Source organism: Hermetia illucens, chromosome 2 (assembly GCF_905115235.1).
Source record: "Hermetia illucens chromosome 2, iHerIll2.2.curated.20191125, whole genome shotgun sequence".
NCBI lineage: Eukaryota > Metazoa > Arthropoda > Insecta > Diptera > Stratiomyidae > Hermetia > Hermetia illucens.
Genome location: NC_051850.1, coordinates 114,602,188 through 114,617,596, shown reverse-complemented (window position 1 = coordinate 114,617,596; position 15,409 = coordinate 114,602,188). Strand labels below are relative to the sequence as shown.

At 38.4% G+C, this 15,409-nt stretch overlaps 1 protein-coding gene across 1 annotated transcript in view; it reads left to right on the top strand.

The window, feature by feature from the left end:
• The window catches only part of LOC119649746, a 188,899-nt gene that overhangs the window by 161,581 nt on the left and 11,909 nt on the right, over nucleotides 1-15,409 (top strand). Inside the window, exons 2-4 of the mRNA XM_038052035.1 lie at nucleotides 2,211-2,639; nucleotides 7,867-8,072; nucleotides 8,161-8,263. Coding sequence (XP_037907963.1) covers nucleotides 2,211-2,639; nucleotides 7,867-8,072; nucleotides 8,161-8,263 — 738 coding nt within the window. The remainder of the gene's footprint in view (nucleotides 1-2,210; nucleotides 2,640-7,866; nucleotides 8,073-8,160; nucleotides 8,264-15,409) is intronic.

Genomic DNA, 15,409 nt, shown 5'->3' with positions numbered 1-15,409 from the left:
CGAAACCGCCTTCGTGGGGCAACGATTTCCGTTCAGTCAACCATTTTTACCAAAGTCTTGCTTCATTTGAACATTTGTACAAATCAATGTTCTTACCCTGGAACTGATACTAACCATTGACTTCTAAGGTTTTCTATAAAACAAAACCTTATTAAAATCGGTTTACTGTCCGTCTGTCTGCCTTTCTGTCTATCCGTCACACGCATTTTTCTCGGAGACGGTTACAGCGATTGACACCAAATTTTGTGGTAAGGTGGAACTGTGATCACTCACGCATACTACTTACTTACTTAGTACTTTTCGAAGCCGGTCTAATTTTGACATTTGAAACAGTAGTCATTAGACTAAAACGATGTACCAAGGTGCAAAACGAACATAAAGTCTTACGAGATGGTAATTAGTAGATTTCACCAAAAGCCAATCCCATAGAACCAAAAGTAAAGCGCCTCTTGGAATGTTTCTACATGCTGGAAGCTTTCATGCACTGCATACATAGTAGTTCAGAAAAGACTTCCTTCTCTGCGAAATCTTATTCATAAAACCAACATTTTTTTTCCGAGGACTACAAGAAATAATGGAATGGTAATTTTACAGAAAGGTATAAGATTAATAAGATAAATAAGATAAGATTCTAAGAAGGCAATTTCGAGATTTCTTAAGCTCTTAATAACATCTGATTGTTAACTGTAAATGTTGACTTTCATTCCATTTATATTTATCAACAGATACTCTTTCAGTATCATATCCGCTATGTTAATTCTTGGCCATTTTTCATGCCTCTTTCTGTAGCTCTGTATACAGATATTTATACGTAAAAATCTGTCTGTATTCACCCACCTACCTACGAAAACTATCACGTGAGCATGTCGGTCCTTCAAAAAGGAATTTATGAAAACTCAAGGGAGCAAATAAACAGAAATGCTTGTATATCAAATTTCATTGAAGCAAGTCTCCCACACGATGGTACAAGCACTTCTCAAGCGGCAAAGACGCTAAGTTGAATGTGAGCATGAACACGGTATCGTACAAGAAGTGATTTTCTCGGAAAATTATGACAAAGCTTAGTTACCCTGGAACACCCAGGATAGGATTACCAATTGTGTCTCGACTGTAGACCTAAACTGAGTAGATAGTTTACGGCTTATATCTTTTAGGTTTCCAATTCTCAATTTGTCTGTTAGTCGTCGTCGTCGCCAACGACAACACAATCGACCCTCGATTCTGAAAAGTTCACAGGAAAACTTATCTCCAGTTTCGGAAAACTCCAACAAACAGCTGAAAGCAGTAGGTGCTATCGTAGCTTGGATTAGGGGAGCGGCCGTTTTTCCCAAGGATATTTCAACCCACACAATGAGGTTCGCTAAGGAAATACTAGCACTCAATGAAATCATCTTGGGATCAAAATTATTTGCCAATGAATAAAGATGAGACAATTCCTTTGTCTCTCACTTCTCGAGAAAATATTATTATTGATGAAGTTAATCTCTGATCCGAATTAATCAGCATGGAATTACGTTTACTTGGATGAATTCATTATTTGGTTTAGATGGAGGATAATGAAATGAAGAGTTATTGAGGAGTCGTTTTTAGCAGTAATTAATACATTTATTGGGGGGAATGGATGGACTTATTTTATCCAGTTGATTTGTAATTTTTCGTGCAAACTTCTTGAGAATGGTTATTGTTAGCAAATTTAGGGGAAATACGGAATGACTTAATCTTATATGTATATTTCAGACTGTTCGTTAGGATAGAAGCAATTTTAACTCTGTTCACGGTGTTCGAAACCTAGCCATAGTCATGAATGTTTACGATAGTCTACAGGGGATAGTAAAATGGATCAAAAGCATCAGTGCAAAAGCTCTCCCTTTTATAATGAAAATAGATAGACATATCAAATGTCGTATCAGCTATACTGTCGAGACAAACTTGGAAAACCTAATCGAACCTCCGAGTACGAAGTTTAACAGAAGAAGAAAATTTTTCATCACAACAGGTTTTACATATTAGGACAGCTTTCCTAGCCTCATCATATAATTTATGCAAAAACGCCACTGAGCTGGAATGAGTTTTTCGGGAATCGCTAGGGACAATGACGAAAAAATCCAACCCAAATCTAATCTTCATTTTACCAACCCACATTTTTTTACGACTTTATCAAATCTTGTATTCACTCTAAATCTCAGACTCCTTTTAATTTGTCATTACAGTGTCTACAAGATGACGTGACTCAGGCATCTTTTCACACCCAGATAAGAAATAATGACAAGGGATGTAATTCATTCCTGGAATATGCTAGTTCTTCAAATTTCTCCCGGAATGAGAATCATCTTGAAACGGATACTAACGACGAGAGCAGCAGCAGTATCAGCAGCAACAACAACAGAGTTAATAACAAAGAAAATAGCAAAACAAGGAAAAAAACAATTGCCTCAAGCTTTAGGAAGAATACTCATAGCCTTTGGTGGACATTCAGGGTCGCCAAGTTATCAACAGCAACCAAAACAACAACAGCAGCTAAGATAAAAGCAGCAAAAACAATTCACAAGGATACTAAGTCAAAAATTTATGGTTTTATGAAGGACTTTTTGAGGAGACGGTTTCGCAACCAAAGTTCGCATGAAGAAACCTACATTGAGGTAATTGTTTAATATATTTTTCACCATTCTCTCATTGAAATTAAGGTTTGGGGACATTCCTTAAATCCTTCATATAAACCCAAATGAATGGATGCCATTTTTTATGGAAATCTGTCATTTATATTGAAAAAGGACCCACTTATATTGTCTGTATGAAGTTTTCAAAACTTATTTCCTCACTCTCAAGTTGGGTATCCTCGGGATCCTGCCTCTACTCAATAAGCAAATTGTGTGTTGCATACCTTTTCTAAAGTATTTATGCATTGTACCATATGACAAGGTTTTTACAATGCTCAAAATCTGCTATATTGTGGTTATTGCCATTCCTGATATTGAATATAAACACACACAGTTTTGATCGATAAGAAATTTGGAACTTTGTGTCATTGAAGGAGAATTTTCGGAGGCTTCAATTATCTCTGCTCATTTAGCTGCAGTTTTACAATACACTAAAAATATTACAAAAATTTGGACCCTATCATCGAATCAGCATCAATAACGTTTGGGAAAAGGACTAATTTCACGGTTATGACTTTTGGCAAACGGGTTTTTATTTATTTCTGGTAATATTAAATGGATTTTTAGGACCTAAACGAGGTGAGTTGATAGTACTGGGGAGAGAGCTCTTCTCCCTCGAACGGCGCGGTACGTTTGAAGAGTCTAACGGCGTTGGAGCATCGCTGACACCTATCACACACACACACACACTTTCATAGCCTGCGACTAGGTTGCTGACAGGATCTTCTGGAATCAACAAGATTCCGAACCAAATTAAGCAGCATTATAACTGTTCAAAGGGAGATTATGGACATCTACTCGCAGTTCAGAAGGGGCTTCCTAGAGATGACACTATGATCGTGATGGGTAATTTGAATGGTAAGGTGGGCTCTGGTAACATTGCTCGGATATGTATGGCTTTGATGGCGGTAGCAACAACGGTAAAATGTTAACTGGTTTCCGTCTGACTGGCATCAAACATTTAATCACATAGACCATATCGCGATCAGCAGTAGAATTGAAAGTTATCATTCGAATGTGCGTAACAAAAGAGGTTCTGACATCGACCTTGAAAGGAATCATCAGCTTCTATTTATAAACTTTCATCTGTCCTCAAATTCAATATGGACTGTTTTACTACCGTATGCCGCATCCCGAAAGAACTTGCAGTTGGTCGCAAGTCTTTTAATGGTCCTGAGAGGTGCGCTAACGGTAGACTTTTCATTCACGACGATGAACAGCAGAAGACGTTTTTAAAAGGTAACCACGGTTCCTGAGCATATAACATTTAGTGAATTCCACTTTTTATATGTTATATATTCCGCATGTCTTGTAATTTGCAAATGCTGATTGCTCCTCCTGAAATCAACAAGCTCGAAATGAATAAATCCAACGACTTTGACGATATTCTTCCGAAACTGTTCCTTACAATTCCTCCGGTTTCTGCAGAGTGGCTACTTCGACTTATTCATAAATCCTGGGGATCTGCTATTATTTTCAGTAAGGATCTATACGATGCCGAAAAAAGGCACGCGTTCTGAGCGCAAAAACTGGAGGGCTACTTTCGTGTTTGCTATTGTTGCGAAAGTAATAGCTCCTGTAACGAACACATTAATACTCTGTGGATCGCTTTTGAGCAGCATACTTAGTTCATATCTCCCCTCCGCCTGCTTTCCGTTGATTTCGGGAACGCTTTTGACATCGTGAACAGACATCCAAAACGCTCTACGCAGAAGAGGCATTCTAAAGAAACTAACAGCAATCATCAGACTTACGACGGCAATCTGCGCAAAATGTCACGCATTGCATCGTGGTAAAATTTCTGAGGAATTTTAATCTCAAATTGGAATGCACCAGGGTTACATTTTGTAACCGTTACTTTATCTTCTCGTTATCAGTGCCTCGGCTAGAGGACTTGGAAGTGTTCAAGGACGATGTCATCTTTACTCAAACACCTCGAATACGTTGATGGCACTGCTCACTGCTATTTGGCCATTGACTCTGGATTTGAAATAGGGGACAAACAAATTCGGATTGAAACTGAACACCTATAAAAGCAAAAATCTAGCTGGCCATTTATCTCATGGACAAGGCACGGAAGATGCCAAACAGATCGTACATCTGGAAAGCATTGTTTCTGCAATTTGATGTCATCCGCCTTTGCTACTTTGTTTAAAATCTGGAAATGCAACTATCTCAACACCAGTACCAATTTCAGGCGGTTTTATGCTAATATTTTGTCCATGTTGCTTTATGAGAGTAATATATGGAAAGTGACCACCACTCCGAAGTTCCAGACTTTCATCAAGTTGTGTCTGCATCCTGCCAACTGGACTGGTGGAACCTAAAACATTAACAAATAAAAAAAATTGTCACCAGCCAGATGCCCGTGAACGTGTTGATCAAAGAGCAAAAATGAAAGTGGATAGGTCAAATATTAAGAAAAAGTGGCGGTTGCATTATGAGTTATGCAATGGAACCGATTATCACAGGATAGCCGACGAGTGAATTGTCCAGGAACCCAACAGTTGAGGAAGACTATAAGCTTCTTGAAAAGTGGTTCGCGGGATTGAAGCACAATACCGCGACGGTGCAAAATGGAAGGAATCTGAATTCGAAAGTGGAGTCTGCTAGAATTGCTTTCCGTCACCGAAGTTTTGTTAAAGTTTTTTGTAAAACAAAATCTTATTAAAATGAGTGCAGTATTTGTCTGGCTATCTATCACATTGGCTTTTCTCAGAAGCAGCTATACCGATTGACACGAAATTTTTTGAAAAGGTCGAAACCGTGAACACCAATGCAATCAGTAACATCATTCTACGGGGAGTCCACATCCATGCAAAAGAAGGGTGTACATTTTTTTTTCACCAAGTATGATCGTGTGGGGTATCAAATGAAAGCCTTGATTAATACTTTCCAAAGATTGTATCACTTTTGAAATTAATCTAAAAGTAGAGGAGTGTGGGGGCTAGAAAGTGATTATTTTCTTCATGGACCAATCCTCAGAAACTACCCAACCAAAAAATCTGAAAAGCACATATAAAAAAACTTCCTCTATGCGATGTCCAGGCCTCAAAATACCCCGCATACCGATATTCACTCAAATTTAGTTGATAATGGTATATTAATTTGTGTTCGAAAAATTTACTAGGAACTAGGTTATCCTAGAATCATAAAAATTTGTGGTAATATGGAATATAGTATGAAGCAGAAATATCCGCAAGTTTAGTCAAAACCGTATTACAACTGACAAAGTGACAGTAGCTAAAAGTTGTTTCCTCGCTGTAAATTTACTGCAACCGAAAACACTAGTAACAATATTACATCAAAATGCATGCAAATTGTATAGTTCTGAACTCAAATATATTTACACACGAAATACACAAAAGCGTCAAGTTTCCGGTTTTCTACTTTTCTTTCAATTATCGGAGACGCTCTGTATCCTGCCTTGACTAGAGAACAATGGATAATGTCATCTTTCTTCAAACATCTCGACTACGCATCATCTCTCAACGAGTCCCACCTAGAAAAGAAGGCAAGCACAGTAGGACTGAAGACGAACACCAACAAAATCAAAGTTCCCAGTCTGACTAGTCGCCGTACTTTCCTACTTTTCTTAACGGGCAGATTATATCATAGAAGGTATTGAATAATTTCTACATCTGGGTAGTGTTGTTTACGCCGGCAGTGGCGCTGGACTTGATATGGCTAATTATTATGCTAAAAATTAGGAAATACCACCACCTCAACACTAACGTCAAGTTTAGTTTGTTCGCTGACAAGGTTATCTATCCATAAGGGAGTTGCGGACGGCAAGTGATCGCCACAGTTACTAGAAAGTTCCAAGTTCTCATCCACTCATGCCTGTGTCATGTCATCGGTATTGTCTGATCTGAGACAATAACAAATGAAGAACTTCGTCAACATTCGAGCAAGATACCCGTGTACGTACTCATCAATAGGTGAAACAGACAATGTATAAGTCGCACCTCAAGCAAGCTTAATTTTAGCTAGTACGTGGTATAAGCAACTTAATATCTCAAGGTGGTTGACGAATGGTTGGTTCTATGGCCACCTGACGTATGACAATATGTGAAGAGTTCAAGCTGAGCATTAGCATTATTTCCGGGCTTTTGAAAATTCCTGTTGAGATTCATTTGCTATTTGACTTTCAGATGAGCCGTCACTTCCCTTCTCTGATAAATCACCAGTAGTTTCGAGTTTTTGCAGTTCAGTTTAAGAACCTAGATCTGCCTTGAATTTACCCCCATTAGTATGATTAAACGATGTTGTAGGTACAGAAGAACTCACTTTTGTAATTGTTAGGAAGAAGTACAACAGCAAAATAAACGGACGTTCTGGATAATTCCTTACATAATTTTATCTGAAACCTCTGCCTTATTTCCGCGAACAGAAGAAGATAATCAATTATCAACTGACTTGTAGGTCTTGTACAAAGGAGGATCAGTTAAGATCCTTTCAAGATTGACTTTCTTGGAATGATGTACTTCACTTGTGATATGTTTTGATCTACCGAGAAGGCTTGAAGTTTGCTATAAACAATCCTGACTTTAATTTGATCTTGAGCGAAATATTGTCCTCGCTTTATCTTCCCGCGAGATTGTAATTATGAATGTAGGGTACTTGACTAAGAATCAACATCCTACATCATCGAACGAAATTCGAAGTTCTCCATATAGATTCCTTCTCTGGGAACACGCTCCAATCTCTCGACCTACCGGACTTTTAATGATGCAAGCCGGATTGGACATAAAGTTCCTTTAAAATGTACTAACAGCATTATTGTTTTAATCGCATTCAGTCTACGGAAGAAATGTGTTTTAACCGAAGTAGCTAAAGGTACAGCCCCTAAGAAGCATTCTCAATACACTATGAGCTCTGCATCCAGGAGAGACATTTTTCGTGGTGTGCCATTCTCACTTGAATCATTAGTCAGAAAGCCCAAAGGCCCCTGGAACCATAACCGCTAAAATATCACAGATAAAGTAAATTTAAGTCTGCTGTTTGGCTTCGAAATTCGAAATATCCCATAAATTTTGTCGGTAATATGAAAAGTAAAAATCACTCAATTTTCCAAATCCCTTCAGAGTCTGTGAACTCACCAGAATCCATCAATAACCTTGCTGTTACCCAAGCATATGATAAAATTCCAAATCCTCCTTCATCGACTCATCAATATATTCAAATATGCTACCCTTATCGTTTTCAGTTTCCGCACAGCATTCGAGTGATAAACAATAATCTGGGCTATCAAGGACGAAATAACGCTGACGCCGCCGTTGCCGCCGCAGCCGATAATCACACAAAACGATTCGGCGTCATGCAAGACGTTCGAATTCGTGTCGAACAGCCTAATCATGGCTCGCCTAGCGCACATCGAAGGCCCGTTCATTTATTCCCACAACCGAATCTGAAGTAAGTTTGATCGATTGCTCTCATCCCCATGAGATCCAAAGTCAAGTAATGAATATTTAATTTAATCAATTTTATTATCCTCTCATAGCTGTAACGACAACGAACACATCCCGCGTTCACCCAGTTCAGAAGAGGATAATTCACCAACCGAAATGAATAACTGCCGACGATTAGTTGATAAGCCACCGCTGGTAAGTTTGTGGATGAAATATGATTAATTGATTTATTCGATGAATTGGATGTCAGCTACTCACAGATCCTTTAGCAGGTTCAGTGGGAAAGAAAAACTGATTGAGTTGAATTTTAAATATTTCCCTAATTTGAAAAGCACTATTTGTAATAAAAAAAAGAATATCATCTGAAAGTCACATTCTAGTTAGGATATATAAGATAAAATATACTATCTTCAGCCAACCCACAATTTAGTCTCCCCTGCTTCAATTGCCAACGATCCTTGTGTAAACTCAATATAAACTGTACATTTATATTCCTTTGAAGAGGTAGGGAAAACAGAGCAGAATTAACAACCCATTAAACACACTGAAACTACCCCGAAGATGGTATGCGCTTGTTATTAATTCCAACCATGACTGCATGTCCGGAAAATACCAAAAGCATTGAGTACAGTAATAAAGGTAACGTAAACACAAAGATTTATGGGAATGTTTCCTTGGAAGTGCTGTTTCGAACGTATCAATTAAAAAACAATTAAATCATTTAAAATTCCAAGACATCAGAGCCCAATTACCCACTTCACTCTGTGTAACAAGCGAACCTTTGCCTCTCCGTTGCTTCGGTTTCAACTGCCATATTTCTAATTTCCCTAAAACCTTGGGTTGACAGATAAACGTCCTCAATGGTGCTCAACGCAAAGCAACCAAAAAATCGTTTATCAACCACAGCATCACGAAGGGACTCACGCCCCCTTCCATGCACACTTTTTTGTATGTCACCCTTCGAGGTTTTCCTATGGGCTGCTTCTTGCTATCGCTATTCCTTCCGCTGTTTTCCTGAGGCTATAACACCGTAAGAAGGAGGGTTGCCGGTTAAAAAATTAAATTATTATGGATCAATGAGTTTGATTATAAAAAGGATACGTAACGATTCTGGTGACCGGCTGAAAATCTGAAAATATTCAAATCTATCCCCAAATAGCTACCCTTTTGTGTATTGTTTTTGGAACAGTTCGATTTTCCGAAACGAGGAAAAGGATGAGCCACATATATTAAATTTGCAAGGATGATCATTTACTTGGGATTTGTGTTGATAGCCAATTTTCAAGCGAAGCTAACTCAATAACAAAAGGCAACACCATATCCAAGTTGTCACCATTGTCGTTGTCCTAAGTCGTTATCGTACCACCCCATGCTCGCTTCCATGATATCGGCTCCACGGCAAATACTTGAAGATCCTTTCACTCTCGGAATCTCGTAAATGTTCAAACAATAGAAGGACACAATTTCGAGATTTAGCAGCAATGAAAGAACGCTGCAAGGAAGGAAGGAAATTCTGTAGAGTTGTAGAGTTCTAGAGGTGCTCTTACGGAAAAGCATACGGCATTCGGGCAAATCCGTTGGGCAATAAATTTTCCTAGAATTTATCCGCCTCGTCTGGTTGCGATATGCGAGTACTGTGGAGTTGTTCTGATGATGGCGGTTACACCCACCATCAACCGCAAAAACTCCTAAGTGCCCTGTTGATAATGGTTTTTGCGGTAGAATACAAACTTCGTCGTTAGTCATGAGCTAGAGAGCTATATAATAATGACAATAGAGTAAGATTCGAATTGAAATCCAACTGTAGTAAGCTTGATGATCCCCGGGCCCTTCCTAATCGTCCTGCATCTGGATAATTTTCTTGAATTGAAAGTCAGGATAAAGTTAGGATGGAGTGTCGTTGAAATGACATTTGCCATCAGGTGAGAGTTGTTTATAATTTTGAATTTAAAGTGCTCAGCCTATCATCTTACGATTGATTCTTTCTGTAATCTGCTGTCAAGATGTCATAGGCGGCATTATATACTTCCAAAATTAACAGCGATCACAAAATTCGCGAAATTAGTCTCCAGTCAAATTAATGGGTGCAAAGTTAAAAAGTTGTGCAGAAATCAACTCAAACTTGGAATTAACTGACACTAAAATATGGAGATTTGCAAATGAGATTCTTGCATTTCAGTTGCCAGGAGCAAATGTTTAATTTGCCAAATATGGGGGCCATATGAGGAATCACATGCCCCTTATAACCTTATAACCGGTCACATGAAAGGTCGCGGTTCAAACCTCACTAGTGGTAAAGGGATTCAGGTCGGATACCAATCGACTCAGGAATATCTGAGAGTAATAATCTCGTGCGAGCACAATGTTGGCTACATTGTCATATAGTATGCAGTAGTCCTGTACTCGTAAGTAGGCATCAGTGAACACTCTGAAGACTGAGTTTTTACGGACTTTAATAAAATCTCTAACATATTTCACGGCCCAAATACAACTATGAAGATTATTGTGGCAACAATTATTATTATTATGAATATGCAACCTTACAAGAGATTACATGCAGAAGGAACATGCTATGCAGAAGGAACAAAACTCGAGGAAAATTCTTTGAGGTGCTGCCTAAAATGTGGGCTATTTTCGTTCATCATTCATTTTGTATCGAACGGTAAAATATGTCCCCCAATCAATATAAGTCATTGAAAGAATTCCCAACACATAACAGTTAAGCATGCAGGTTCTTCGTCGAAATGGGTCATTTTCAGATATCTCCCCAAACCTCGCATTGTTTAAGGAGCATTGTCCCGTAAGCTACGAAACTATTGCTGGCTGAACCAAACAAACAACAGAGACATACTTTCTTGTTTCTCATGTAAAGACAGCCTATGTGCTGTATGCTGAATTTGGGAACCTAAAACCAACACTTGTACCAGTTCCTCGAATACATACAGTACTCAACCGAAGCTGTACAATTGACCATCAGTAAAATTCTAATTCTGAATGCATTATCAGTTAAGGGGGTCATCCCGTGTGTCGGATTCGCGGAATCGAATTTTATTTTTCTGGCATCAATGTATCTATGATAGATATAGTGTAGAATATATGGGCAAAGTAATTTTTTGATATTCAGAGTCGTTCGGAAAGGACAAGAATTGAAGCTAACGCTGCACATGTGTTTCTAGAAGAAACCTAAGGTTTATGGAGTAGGATATTCTGCCACCAGTGAGATTTGAACCGCGACCTTTCGTACGACTGCCTTGTGCTCTAACCACTCAGCTATCTGGACACATATATTACTATACTTTCCAGTAATTGACTGCAACCCCCCTTAAGTTCATCTTAGAAATTTTCAGTAAAATAATCTGTAGCATAGAACATGAACAAGTTTGGTAAAAATTGCACTATTACTAACAAAGTTGTAATAGGTTAAAGTTCTCGCTTCTGTGCAAATTCAAGGCTTTGAATATCAGTATCACTCGAAAGTGGATATTCTCATACATGCATATATTATGGGCTAAGTGCTAGTGGGACAAATGTCAACTCAAGTGTTTTTAGAAAAGAAATACACAAAAACTTCCATACCTGAAGCATTTATGTTCCGGTTTCCCGACTTGAATTTTGGTGCAAATGCTTTTAGTCCGATGCGAACGTACCCAATATTTTAAAAACGCTTTCCACGAAACTATATTTTTCAAATTTTTTGAACTCATAACCTGAACGAATGTTGACTGACTGACTTGAAATTTTATATATATAACTACATGTAGTGTATCTGCATGGAAGAACGTAGGATATTTGCGATATATTACAAACTTTTTCTTATAAATAATCTTCAGACGATTTTTATCCAAAATTTTGATTTTTTTGAAGGGTGTAGGTTTTGTCAAAACTGATGTCTTCTCGGAAAAATCCCTATTTACGTTTCTAGCTATGTATATGTATAATGGAAAAAAGTGCTTCTCCACTTTAAATCAAAAATTTTAGATGCAATTGCTTCGGCCACTTGACCTTCAAAAAAGAAAGGTTCGTCGAAAAAAGCTGCGTAGCTGCCATTTTCTATTGCATTACTTTTAGTTATGCAGTTTACTGCATGTACAATTAAGGACCTTTAACAAAATTTTTATTCACTTCATTGTCCGGCTGAAAAAAAACCCCAACATGCTTAGTTATTAAAGTCGCTATAGCGGCCTAACCCCTTAATTTCTGTATGCGATTGAAAAATAGAGCATTGTTCAATAAATATATTTTATTTAATCGAAAACTAAACCAAACTGTTCGCCCTTCCCTTGTCTATTTTAATATGGTACAGACCATCTATGATGCCTCAGAGTGACAAAGTTATAATACTTTGTACTCTCCATTTTTGTGGCACCTATTATGGATTGCATTGTCATATTGCAAGAACTCCTAGAATAAAATTGTGGCTCGCTGTTCACATGCTCGTACTATAAATTATTGAGTTAATTCGACTTAATATAAGAGTGGTTTGCATTTAGACGCTACGTTTCACATTTCAATCAGTGTTTCAGTTGAATAGTGTCTGAGAATAAGTCCTATCTTGTTTAAGACCTGCTTGTCGGGCACACACACTTTTCTCAAAAACTGTTACACCCAATGCCATGAAATTTGGTGGGAAGGTGGGAACTATGATTGCCCATGCATGCAGTTAGTAACTTCATCCGACGTTGAGTTTAAGGGGGCTCCCAAATACTTGCAAAAAGTGGGGTGTACAATTTTTGTTCACAAGTAGAATATAATATGGGGGTATCAAATGAATTAGTACTTTCCGATGCAGGTGTCATTTTTGTCTTTTGGTGCGACAGGGGAGTGCGCGGGTGTAGATTAACCGCCTATACGACAGACCCATTCCTAAAAACTACACAATCCAAAAATTTGAAGAAGTCGCAAAGCTTCGACTATATTGAGTCCAGGGCTCAAAATACCCTCCATACCGATTTCTGCTCAAATAAAGTTAATAATAGTATATTACTATATTTTTTTGGAAATTAAGTGGACCCCCCCCCCTTCAATTCATCCAAGAATCACTGAATTGCAATAACATAGACCATGATATGACGCATGATACTACTAAGTTCGGTGAAAATCTCGCTATTATTAACAAAGTTGGCAATAGATAATTAAAGTGAGTAGTCTCACATGCGCATATACCTGACTAACTACGGGAAAATTCCACGGTTCTGAACTCAAATGTTCTTAGGGACGAAATACACAAATACTTTCATGCCCCTTCAGGTTTTCGACTTGTTTAGAAACTACTACGCTGAATATTTGATTTTCATGGGTTTCATGGGACTACATAGGGGAAAAAAATACGCACAAACCTTTACAATTAACAGAAGTAGCGCTCCATTCCCTGCATGCTTGAACTGAGTTCAATACTCCACCAAATTTCGTAGGGGCAATTGGTTCTAAATAAAAAATATGTAATAGACGAAAAACCCTTCCAAATACTACTTTGCCGTGTGTTCTAGGGCGGCGAGCACGTCAGCCATCCTAAGAGACTGGATATCATTACGTAGTTTGGCCAGCAATATGTGATCTATAGACTACCATTTTTGCTTCTGAACCTATCTCGTATGCCGACATAATTCTCTATCGTAAGTTGGCAACGAAATATGCATATAACATATATATATGTGAATCAAACCCAAACCCCATCGCTGTCGATTCCTGGCAATGTGCTTCAATTCACCTCACGATTTCCCAATGAGCTTAAAGTTTTCCATCGCTTATTGAAAATGTACGGAGTCAATACATGCTAGCACCCTCGTCTAATACTAAACAGATTGATTAGCCTAGACAAAGGAACAGTCAATCTCATCTATCCCCAAGAATTGGACAAAAAAGAAGTTATTTTCAAAAAAAAATCAAATCTCTCGAGGAAAGTTATATCAGTTTCCACCAACCAATTTCAATTTGGAAATTTATTCTATGTGAAAAAGCATAAAAAGCCTTGGCAGAAAACGCCATATGGTGGTACCGGTAATTGCCAAAATAAAGCCTTTAATTCTATAAATGCCCTCCATACTATAATGAATAAACCGTAGGATGTTCACATTCTGATAAAATTCATTGCAGCTGCAACCGCTGCCTAAGCACCATAATCACCAACCAATTGCCAGCTTCAGATAAAGTCACCCCGGTTAGAATTAAGGATTCTATGGTCCGCTGTGTTACAATAAGCAATCTCATAGGGTGCGATACAAATTTAATAAAAATATTATATTCAGCTGATGCATCAAGCAATGATTCTCTCGTTAACTAAAACGAATCATAATATAAAAGCAGCCAGCGTACGTCAGAAGAGAATTAAATACTCACCGGGAGCCACATGGTTATAAGAAAACAATCTCAATCATTAACTCATTACCTTCATCTGCAAACATTCAAAAATTTAATCCATAATCCATAAATCGTGCACCGCGTACATCGTCATTAGTTCTAAAACTTTGCCCGAAAGTATCAAAAAACAATCGAAGCTCCTAATGGCCTGCAATAAATTCGTTCGACGCTATGGGAGGATGTTTCGTCGATAAATCAATTCCGATATTCGTGCCTAAAGCACATAATCGGCCACGGTTTTCGGCAATAGATTCAACAGGGGTGGCAGGTGCACCGAACCCACCGGAAGCCCAATCGGCCAGGAGCACTCCGTCAAAGTTACTACTTCGCTTTAAACTTCACGTTTTCAAAACGATACGTCTGCTCCTCGGGTAGATGCCAGACACCATACACAAACTGCACAACACATCCTGGATAACATTTTGACTTCTAACTGCTCAAAGGACCGAAAATCTGGTCGGCGTTGAGAAAACAAATTAATTAAAAGTGCTAAAACCAACGCCAGAACACCAGCAAATAGTCCTGGCTTTCAGGATGGCTGGTTCGGTTCGTGTGATCGAATGAAAACGTACAATACCTCCAATGCAGGCTGTTTTCCCTGGGTTCGGTATAATCAAAAGTCCCTGCTTTGCATACAAATGGTCCATGATTAGGTCCTTAATGTCGGACGAGTGCGATCTGGTAGTATCGTTCGTCCTTCTTACGATGGGAAGCAACTTAATCGTGCAAAGCTGTTTTTACTTGGAAATGAAATCACTTCGACACAGAAAATTGAGTTAGGACTCGGTGTAGTGAACGTTATGCGTTTGAAGTGATAGAGGCTGAGCTTCCCGTAAGGAAAATGAGTGAAATGATGATAGGCTTAAGGCAGACCATTTTCCCGCTCTTTTAAGTTTTCCAGTATGTGAATAGAATTTTAAGTCCAGACAATGATGAAGCGAGAGTGAGGAGAAGGGACGTAAAGCAGAAGAGACGGTTGGAATC